We start from the raw sequence: 10,758 nt of genomic DNA on the forward strand, positions 1-10,758 counted from the left end.
ATTAATGACAGAATTTTCATTTTTGGGTGAACAAACCCTTTAATGCTCTAAACATTAGATAATAGACTGATCTTTGTTCGTTACACTGATCAAATTACTTTTATTGATTTTTATTGTTAATAAATGCAATTAATTAGTGAATAATTAATTTTAGTGTACATTTAGTAATATTTAGTTTAAATGCGTAAGACACTATACTAGGGCTGGGACAATAAATCGATGCATCGCGAATAGGCATGGGCCGGTATGAGATTTTGGCGGGATGATAACCTTAAGCAAAAATTTCACGGTATTGTCGTTACAGCTCTAAAATGTGTTATATTTAAATGACTGGGTAAAAAAAAAAAAGACACTTTTTTTTCCACTGAACACAATATATTTAGTTTTTGAGCAACATACAGAATATTAGGAATTTATTTTTCTTTGATTTGTTTCACTGCACTGAAACACTGCTTTAATATGAACTATACAGAGACGAGATTAAAAGAAAATACCATGTAAACTTTTCTGAAGACAGTCAGTTCCCCTCAGAAACATATTCATATAAACCCCCAAATCAATATTGAGGATTTTCTTCCAATAGTACGTGCATCATGAACAGTGAGTGATCTGCCGGCTACAGTATTTTTCTCTGTGCGTCTGTCTTCAGCGTCTCTGGCCTGTGTTAACGGGCGTTTACAGACTTCATATTTTCACATAAATTACATTTTGGAAAACTATTGCATTGCAGCGCAGTTTGTGCAAGTCCAGAACAGAGACTTATTTTGTCTTGCAATAAGACAAAAAACGGCCGGTTGCCGATCGTGTAAGTTCCAGGGGAAGCTCCTTAAGTTCGGCCGTCATACACACACGTAACTGACCGCTCGTTCGCACCAACAGGATGAGGAGGCCCGTGTTACTCTCTACACTGCACTCAACCTGAGGGATTCCTACACTTTCAGTCTTTGAGGAGACATGAAAAACAGCACATACCGCAGGAACGGTATAACGGAAAATATTAGTGGTTTTGAAACTTAAAACGTTTTCAAATTGCGGTATACCTTGAAACTGGTAATCGGCCCATGCCTAATCGAGAAATTATTCTGCATCGATTCTGAGATTTTCCAAAGGTTTTGCGATTCTCTCTTGAATCGATTCTGAGCCTAGTTTTTAACAGCAGATGGCACTGCGTGCTTTAGAAATAGCCGTATTCTGCCTGCTTACAAGGATGTTCACAGTGGGCTGTGTTTACATTAATATGGCATCATAAAGCATAAAAGCCAGCGTTCAAGTACATTTAAACTGACATTACTCAGCCGAACGCACAAGCGCTCTTCCTAGAGCGCCATCTGCTGTTAAAAACTAAGCTCAGAATCGATTTGAGAGAGAATCACGATGCATTCTGAAAAAAAAATATAAACTGAAAATAAACTATAGTTATATGTTAAGGCTTCTGTTTGACGTCTGTGTTTGGTTATTTTTAATTTAAATAAGATACATTTTAATTATTATTATTTTTTAAATCTGTTTTATTTCAGATTGTGTCCAAGTCAACATATTTTTATTTTTGTTTAAAGTATTAAAATGACTAAAACAAAAACTAAAATAGAAATCAAGGCCTCTACATACCATACATAAAAAAACTAATATAAATGACAAAAACACGGAACAAAATTGCTTACAACTTTAATTAAAATTATAATTAAAATGGAAAATATAAAAATGAAAACTGATTCAAAATATTAATCAAAACTATAAAAGTATATAAATACCTCCACTTCAATACAGGGTTATAGTTAACTCAAATTTAAATCATTTCATTAATTAAAATGAAAAAGAAAAAGCTGGTTACCAAGGCAACATTTCTCATTTTCAATTAAATTAAAATTTGTTTTTTGTAATAAAAAATTTTTTTGTAATAAAAAAACTATATAGACACATTAGCTACCCTCGACTAAAGATTTTTCTGGTCAGCTAGTAGTCATTAATTTGAAGCATTAGTCGACTAATTACACGTTTTTAATAAACTATTGAAATCATTTTAATGAGACTTTAATTGCCTGCATAGCCTAATAAGCGCTCAAGCACACGCATAAAGCTTGCCACAGCGCACCGCAGAAGTAATGATTATGAATGTGTCAGGGAAAAACAGTAAGGTGGCTGCATTAACATTTTAATATAATTTGATAAACTAGTGCTTTTTTTGTTCTCGGTTTAAGAGATGAAGTCAGCGACACTGACTCGTCATCTCCACAGTAGTGATGTGCCTGTATGCATGTTTCATACATAATCTGAGAATATTTGTTTTCCGTTGAAATTAGAAAACATTGAAAGTAGACATTTCACTCTCTCTATATATTTTTTATGTTTGTAAGGCAAGCATACACAGAGTTTCGGAGTTTCGTGCTCAAGTTCACAGAGACCGAGACGGCAGAAAGCGCATCTTGTTTGCTTTCATTATTTTACAAAAGCGCAATGTTTTGTTGTTATTGTGAGTGCACACAACTAAACGTAGAGTCTTTACAGATTTGAAAGATGTAATGCTCTTATCTGTATGAGCAAAAATGAGGGAGTACTTTAAGAGCAAGTGAGCCATCTGCCATGCAGTGAGCGCTACTAGCTTCCACACTGTGCACACACAGACACTTGAACAATGCACATATTTCTAGATTAACATCAGATTGAGCGGCCATGTAAAATTGCTGCTACTAACATATTTAAGATGATAAGCCATGAGGTCGATGAGTGATAGGCGAGTATATATTAGTATATATTATATATTAGTATATAGTATATATTATAGTTTCATATTATTAGAGAAGACTTATTGTAACATTCAAAAACATGCATTTTCTGCAGAGCTGCTTTGAAACAATATGCATTGTAAAAAGCGCTATACAAATAAATTTGAATTGAATATATTCATGCCCCTATTTGTTGTCTCTCGGTGCAGTCGTTTCACTGTAAAACTGTCAGGAAGATGCCGTTTAACCGCATGGACCCGAGCTGTACGGTGGGTTTTTACGCCGGAAGCAGAGCGGATTTCCAGGCTCTGTGCTCAGACGTCACTAAGGTGAGAGGAAGACAAGCACATGCTATAAAACCGAAGCTTGTCTGAATATATTATGCGTCTAAAATCCTGCAATATCAGACTTTCCCTCCATCTTTCCTTTGATGGACAGGCTCTGACATCATCCGAGGAGAAGTACCCCATCTTCACGTTTGTGGAGGGTCATAATGAGGAGGAGATGAGCTGTACGTCGGACTCGTTCACTCATATAAAGTCCAAAGACAGGCCGGGCCGAATCAAAAAGAAGAACTGTTTGGAGGAGTTTGTGCTCTTGTGACGCACAGACTCTGTTTCTTGTTTGGTGCTCCAGTACTTCCTCCAGTTTCAGTCATGTGATCAAGACTGCCACACTCACTGGCATGTCAAGGAGAGCTGGACTATTTTGTGTGTATAGAACGTGGGTGAATGTAGGTGCTTTTTTACAGACTGCTGCTGTAATTTTCTTGTTTTTCTGTAGTTGTCGTGTGTAAAGGCACCATAGAGGAGGATGTGACGAGTTCGCTGAGCAGGTGGCTAAGCAGATTACATGTGTTTGGTGTGATGCTAATGACAGCAGACAGTGAGGCTCTCGGACAGACGAGGTGCAGATGTTACTCTTTGACAGGCAAACATGGGATTTGGCTGTAGTAAACATTGTGATTTAGTCTCTGTTTATGCATTTTGCTGTTTGTCTAACTACTGTATAAATGGAGAGCTTTTATTTTCATGTTAATTTTTTAGAGATGAAATAAAACATTTCACATCACCTCTTTTTTGTTGTTGTTGGTGTTCTGACACACATTTCTACCCAAATTCTTATGACATGTTTTCAATTCCAGTACTTTTGAGGTGTTTATTTTCCTGTATTCTCGTTATTCTTAGAGTTGATTCTCAGAGTTTTCATTAGGTTTTTACATCTTTGTAGATTTATACAGACCAATTTAACTTCTCTGGTTAAGCAACAAATCTGCTGTTAACACAAGCAACTACTGACAATCAATATCAGTTAACAAATATCAATTCAAAATGAATTTTATTTCTTAGTATAACCTGGTCGTTTTATAAATACATCAATTAAAATTAATTTGTTATTTACTCCTTGAGATATTTATTTTATTTTATATTGATTATTTATTTATTTAATTTTTTTGATTTCTGATTTACCCCCTGCAGTTCCCTCTTGAAATGAGATCTATAAAGCCAAAATGGAAAATAGACATGATTCTCAAATATTCTCAAGTCATATTTGCAACTGGGAAACTTGTAGATAATTTGGATACCTGACTTTCCAAGCCATGAACTTTGAACATGCAAGAAGACAGAACTATTTATATAGTAACTGGTATGTTTTTTCCACAGCTTCTACTTTTTTTTCTCTTGCCATTACAGCCATCTATATATTTACATATATAAATAACCGTTTGATGCATATTGTATTAATTTACATTACGAAAACAGCATTTATTCGACTGAAACTTTAGAATCTAGTATGGTAAATGTATACAATAGTGCAGTTAACATTTATATGGTTGTCAAAGAATGGGACGCTGCATTTAATTAAAAATTCATTGGATCCTGATTAAATATCTTTAGAATAGTATTGCTTTTCCCCAATAAATAGGCAGGAATAAATCTGGTGTCCTCCATGATTCCTATTCTTCCCAACAACAAAGCACTTAAATGCAACAAACTCATAATTCTGACTTAAAAATTGGGCAGTGGGAAATTTCCAGTAACATGTGAAGGCAGCATAACCTCTGCCAGAAAGTGACCCTCAGCAGAATTGGACACCCATGGTTTAGAGCAAAGGTTGTAAGTGTCGTACAGATAACCAATAGTTATCGCAGTGCAGATCTTTGTGCAAATGCAAGTTAATATGTTTCTCCATCAGTTTCATGTTTAGGTCATCGATGTAGACCAGTGGTTCCCAATCCTGGTCTTAAAGTACCCTCAACTCTGCAAATTTTGTACGTCTTCCTAATCCAGTGGTGTCCAATCCTGCTCCTAAAGGGCCACTGACCTGCGTTTAGCTCCAACTTTAATAAAACACCTGAACCAGCTAATCAAAGTCTTCAGGATCACTCGAAACTTCCAGGCAGATGTGTTGGAGCTAAACTCTGCAGAACATTGGCCCTCCAGGAGCAGGATCATTGGACACCACTGTCCTAATGAGAAACACCTTTTTCAGCTCATCAGTTTGTTAGTAAAAACTCCAAGACCTGAAATGGTTTTGTCAGATGAGTAAAACATCCAAAATGTGTATTGTTTGGGGTTCTCCAAGACATAGGTTGGGAACCACTGATGTAGACCACCGTTTGGGGAAGGAGTGTTGCTATCCTGTTTTATCTAGGACTTGCATTTTGATGGTGCAATGCTCCATCTTAGTTCAACTCCACCAGACTTGTTCTGTGAAGAGTTGATGGAGTCCCATTAGCCAAGACCAGGCCTGAGACGTTGAGTCCCACCTGGTCCAAGGCTTCACTCAGCTGGAGCGGCTCTCATATCTCTACCATACTGCTTGAAGTACAAGTGCGAGTGATACTGAAGCTCAGGAAGCATCATCCGAATGCAGAACCCCTGATCCTGCAGCGACAGGTTCCCCTGCACCTCATATCCCACAATAGTGGCCGTCTCTGTCTGCCATGGGCGCAGCAAGTCCTCCAGCTCCCCCGGAGGAACCTCAGCCCTGGACACACATTTCCGTCGTACATCCTCCGTAAAGGCCCTGAGCCGTTCCACCTCCGCTTTCAACCTCTCCATCCCGAACTGAGACGCCTTCTCCCAGAACACCTGCACAAAGAAGTCGTAGAGCAGTGTGTCCAGCACGTTCCACGATCGCACTTTCGCCTGCATGTTCTCGTCCAGATCCGTCACGCTGTTGCCGGCACGAACATTGAGCCGAAGGTAAGCCAAATCCTCATGTTCCAGTCCGAGAAGAGCCCCCAGGAGAACCAGGGACTCGTCAAAGTGCTCTGCGATCATCACCAGGTGAAACGCTTCCTCCAGTTGCGCCAAGTCCTCTGGCCAGGAGCCGTTCCACTTCTGGTTGTTGAACCCCATGTCAAAGCTCATTGGGTTCTTGGCAAGACCGTTCCTAGGTTCCTTCGGGTCCCAGAAGATCTCCGGAGAGTCCAGGAACACAGAGAGCGCAGATTTGCCCTCGATGGCGGCAGCTCGATGCGCAGTGAGGAACGCTGGGACGGTGGAGGTGTAGTACCCAAAGACTGACTCAAAGGTCTTGATTGGGTCTCGCAAGACCGTGATGAAGACAGCATTCTGGGGCATCACCTTCCTCACCTCCCTCAGGTCCAAACGCATGTGACTGCAAAGCAAGTCGAACTGAGATGAACCCTCGGGCAGCTCGTCCACAAATGCCGCTCTGAATCTGAGACAGAGAGAGAGAGAGCGAGAGTGAAGAACTTGTTTGGTTTAAAGCTCATTAACCCTTGAACAGTCGTTAATGGTCTGAAGAGGGAGGTCAAGAATACGTTGTTAATGACTGACTGACTGACTTGATCCATCCACCCTACACTCTAGGTGCAAAAGATGTCACTGCAGCAGTACCCTTTCAAAAAAAGTTAAAACTTTTATTTACCCCTAAAAGGTGCATATTGGTGTCTTAAAGGTACATATTAGTACCTAAATAGTACCATATTAGTTAACTTTTAGAAGGGTATTGCCCCAGCGACAACTTTTGTACCTTTTTTCAGTGTAGTGATATATGCAGTGTTTTTAAAGGTCCATTTTAGGGCGCCATCCATTGGCTTTTGTTTACTATTGACTTTTGGCGACCTAGCATGGGTAGCTAAATGAGGAATATCATAAAGACTGCTTCGCATGGCTCAGTGCAGTAACTAATTTGCTGTCAAATTTTTCTTTCTGCATTTACAGCCATTCAAAGTAGCTGTGAATGCTAGCAAAACAAATGGAATAAATCATGAGTATTTCATTATATTATAGTAGTTTTTTTGGAGGCTTATTAAAATGGGAAATGGACATTGGAAATGTTTTTATATTTATACATTTTCTTAAACAAATATTTGATTGTTTAGCATGGTCCAGTTAGCCCCATGCTATAAATAATTTGCTGCCAAAAAGCATCTTTCTCCATTGACAGCCATTGAAAAGTAAACATGTATGCTAACAAACCAATTTGCCATTTTAGCAATTTGCCTTTAGCCCCATGCTGCAACCAGTTTTTCAGTCAAGATGCATCCTTTTCCACTGACAACCATTCAAACTAGTCATGTATGCTACCAAAGCGCATTGCAAACAACTTATTTTGTAAGAATTTTATGATATTATAGGAGATGAAGGTTCTTCAGATTGTGAAATGGACTTAAATTGTCTTCGGGCGATTCATTAGCATGTTTAGCATGGCCAAGTTAGCCCCATGCCGTAACTAACTTACTGTCAAAATTAATCTTTCTCCATTAAAAAGTAGCTGTGTATGCCAACAATCCAATTTGCAAGCAACATATCAATTGTACTGTAAATATTTAATTGCATTACTATAGTTGATGTGTTTTGGAGGCTTTTATGTATTTATCTTTGTCATTTGGTGCCTTAGATTGATTAGCTTGGTCCAGTTAGCACCATGGTGAAATAGACTCATATTTTTCTCCACCTGTTGTCTTTGACCCAGAATATTCACTAATGAAGAGTTTTCAGCTACTTGGGACCAAAAACAGCAGCAGCAGGTCATGCACTTCTAGAAGACCCTGCACCAAAACACCTCTGAGATGAATGGAAACAGGTAATGGAGTACTTTAACATGTAATTAAACTTATGGAGATACTGAAACATTGTTGGAAATGTGATGTGCATGCACTGTGCTCATTTTACCTGTCTGGGTAGTTAAACTGGTACGTGTGGGAGGGAAAGGCGAAGGTGGCGCTCTCTCGTTCCCCGAGTCGAAACAGGATGTTCTGCACAGTGCTGCTGCCGGTCCGGTGTGTCTTCAGGAAGACCATGGGTGGATGTGCTCTCCGCTGCTCGGCTCTGGCTGTCGGTCTGTGTTTGGGCGGTTGGTGTGTGTTTGGAGTGAGAGGTGACGTGTGCTTCTCAGCAGCTCTTCTCTGGTTCCTTCTGTCTGCTGTAGGTCTCAGATCATAGGTTCTGTAGGAGAAACATCTGATTAGATGTTTTCTCCTTTATCAGCTGAGCAGTTTTCTTTCTTTCTAGTTTTTTCATTGGATTTGAACCACATAAATGTGTTATGTATGCAACTGATGAGTTAAGGGATGCGAGTTGTTTCAGCAGAAATTGACTCCAGTGTGCAAGTAGCACATAAATAAACCAGGCAAATTAAATGTCATCATAAGCACTTCACTCAAAACCAGGCCGGATTGCTTTCAAACCATGTTTGTGAGTCCAAATGACCTGTTTTCTGGTGAACTTTCCAGTGTGGTTTCCTAGACTAAGTGAACGCCTCAATTCGTAAAAAAGCTTTTCAACCAAAGAAACCAAACCACGTGATGTGCACCTTGTGTTGAGAAAACCCTTTAAAAACCAACCAAACAAACCTAATTCTAGTTATTTAAATAGAATTTGTTCCAGACTTAGTTTGAAAGTCCTTTTTAACCTTCAGTGTTGTTTCAAGTATTATTGAGAAACTATACTAGTTTTCAATGCTATATAAAACTATTATAAACTATAATATGATAGTTTTCTCAAGTTAAACTAAATGAGAAATACTGCCTTTGCAACTAGTTGAAATAAAATGCGTTTTAAGTTTTTTTTTATATATATATATTTTTTGTTTTATTTCTGTTAATGATCATTTCATTTCATGTTTTAGTTAAATATAATGCTTTGTAAGTCACTGGATAAAAGCATCCGACAGATGTGTATAGTATTAAGAAACTATTATGGTTTTTATTCATATTTTGAAATAATTTTTATATTTTCCCTTTTTTATTCTTAATTTTAGTTCCATTTTTTAGCAATTTTGGTTATGTTTATTACTGTTTTTATTATGTATCTATATAGTCTTTATTCATTTTTGTTTTAGTATATCAAGCTAAACTGAATGAAAATGAAAAAATGTTTCCTTTGACAACCAGCTGAAATAAAATAAGTTGAAGTCTTTATATTTTATTTCAGTTAATGTTCATTTTATTGTAGTGCTATTATTTTATAGTTAACTATAATGCATTGTAAGTCATTCTGGATTAATGCATTTGCCAAATGCAAATAGTACTGGGAAAATATTGTGTTTTTAGTAATATTTTGAATTCATTCATTTTTGTTAAGATTTAAGTAATTTTGTTTTTTGTTATTTTTATTACATTTTTGGTTTTATTTTTTTAAATGTGTAGAGCCTATAGCTACTATTATTATTGTTTATGTTTTAGTATATCAAGTTAAACTAAATGAAAATAAGTTTGTCTATATTTTATTTCATTTCAGTTCATGTTTATCTTATTTCAAGTAACCGTATTATTGTTTTAGTTTTAATTAACAATAATAAACTTGCAGAGAACTCGGTTAGTAATGCCAGGATCGTGGGTTTGAATCCTTAAATGCATTGTAAGTTGTTTGGATAAAAGCATCTGCCAAATGCTAATGTAAACGTATTTCATTTGTTTAGTTTTCTGCTAGTGAAGTCTCTCACCTGTTGGTCTGCAGTGAGCGTGTGGCCAGGAGCGTGAGGAGCAGTACGAGCGCTAACACCAGCAGTAAAGCGCTCACCCGGTGCCTCCACAGCCAGCGAAGGCCCATCTCCACAAACACAGCCTCAGCTGAGCTGCTGGACTGTCAGTGGTCTGTCTGTGATGTGAGGATTGTCTCTCACGGCCTCCTCTCACCCCTTTAATCCTGTAGGCCGGATCAGAGAAACACAGACACACACACACACACACACACACACACACAGGTTTACATTTGTGAAAAGTGGGGACATCCCATAGGCGTAATGGTTTTTATACTGTACAGACCGTATATTCTATTGCCCTACACCAACCCTACCCCTAAACCTACCCCTCACAGGAGACTTTGTGCTATTTCAGATTTTCAATACACTCCATTCTGTGTGATTTATAAGCGTTTTGAAAAGTGAGGACATGGGGTAATGTCCTGAAAAGTCACCTTCTCCTTGTAATACCTATGTCATACCTTTGTCATTATACAAATTTATGTCCTCATTTGTCACAAAAACGCGTACACACACACACACACACACTGATACTCCTCATGGCTTCTGTCAGTCCTCCACACAGTGCTTTGAATATTTATCATAAAATGAAAGCAAAGTACAGTGACAGCAGTCTGTTGTTGTTTTTGTTTTTTTTGTTTTTTGCTATATTTATTATTTCAAACAGGTTGTCATGGGCTGGTTAACGTGGTCTAGTTAGCCCCTGCTGGTAGATGCGGTAGCTACACCATTATGAGGGCAAAAGCTTCGGTTTTCATCCAGAAATCCTCATTTGGCTTTCTATGGGTCTTAAAAAGTTGTAGTTTGCCCTCACAGGAATTAAGATCTTATAAAGCTCTCAAATCAGAGCATAAAGTCTTAAGTAAATGTTGAAATCACTGCAAAAAGAAGAAAAAAAACTGAACTTCCTATGTGTTTTCTCTGTACTCTGTCTCTGTCTGATCTCTGTACTCTGTCTCTGTCTGATCTCTGTGCTCTGTGTCTGATCTCTGTGCTCTGTCTGATCTCTGTACTCTGTCTCTGTCTGATCTCTGTACTCTGTCTCTGTCTGATCTCTGTGCTCTGTGTCTGATCT

At 38.0% G+C, this 10,758-nt stretch overlaps 2 protein-coding genes across 2 annotated transcripts; one reads left to right on the forward strand and one right to left on the reverse strand.

Moving 5' to 3' along the window:
• Positions 1 to 2,896: 2,896 nt before the first annotated feature.
• LOC107567218 (cysteine protease ATG4D-like) lies at positions 2,897 to 4,041 on the forward strand. The gene is made up of 2 exons (XM_016252858.1): positions 2,897 to 3,052; positions 3,162 to 4,041. The coding sequence occupies exons 1-2, from the start codon at positions 2,960 to 2,962 to the stop codon at positions 3,324 to 3,326; spliced, it is 258 nt and encodes an 85-aa protein (XP_016108344.1). The 5' UTR covers positions 2,897 to 2,959; the 3' UTR covers positions 3,327 to 4,041.
• Positions 4,042 to 5,183: 1,142 nt separating this feature from the next.
• Positions 5,184 to 9,855, reverse strand: LOC107567216 (galactose-3-O-sulfotransferase 2). The gene is made up of 3 exons (XM_016252857.1): positions 9,645 to 9,855; positions 7,874 to 8,146; positions 5,184 to 6,413 (listed from the first exon to the last, which is right to left on the reverse strand). Exons 1-3 carry the CDS (start codon positions 9,749 to 9,751, stop codon positions 5,507 to 5,509), a joined length of 1,287 nt encoding a protein of 428 aa, XP_016108343.1. The 5' UTR covers positions 9,752 to 9,855; the 3' UTR covers positions 5,184 to 5,506.
• Positions 9,856 to 10,758: the final 903 nt, after the last annotated feature.

The sequence above is a fragment of the Sinocyclocheilus grahami genome, unplaced genomic scaffold, assembly GCF_001515645.1.
Source record: "Sinocyclocheilus grahami isolate Dianchi unplaced genomic scaffold, SAMN03320097.WGS_v1.1 scaffold1135.1, whole genome shotgun sequence".
Classification (NCBI taxonomy): Eukaryota; Metazoa; Chordata; class Actinopteri; order Cypriniformes; family Cyprinidae; genus Sinocyclocheilus; species Sinocyclocheilus grahami.

Coding starts and splice junctions, on each gene's coding strand:
- LOC107567216 (XM_016252857.1), bottom strand. CDS start 9,751: ATGGGCCTTCGCTGGCTGTGGAGGCACCGGGTGAGCGCTTTACTGCTG. Junction 8,147..9,644: donor CGCTCACTGCAGACCAACAG/GTGAGAGACTTC, acceptor TTTCTCCTACAG/AACCTATGATCTGAGACCTA. Junction 6,414..7,873: donor CAGTTTAACTACCCAGACAG/GTAAAATGAGCA, acceptor TCTCTGTCTCAG/ATTCAGAGCGGCATTTGTGG.
- LOC107567218 (XM_016252858.1), top strand. CDS start 2,960: ATGCCGTTTAACCGCATGGACCCGAGCTGTACGGTGGGTTTTTACGCC. Junction 3,053..3,161: donor TGTGCTCAGACGTCACTAAG/GTGAGAGGAAGA, acceptor TTTGATGGACAG/GCTCTGACATCATCCGAGGA.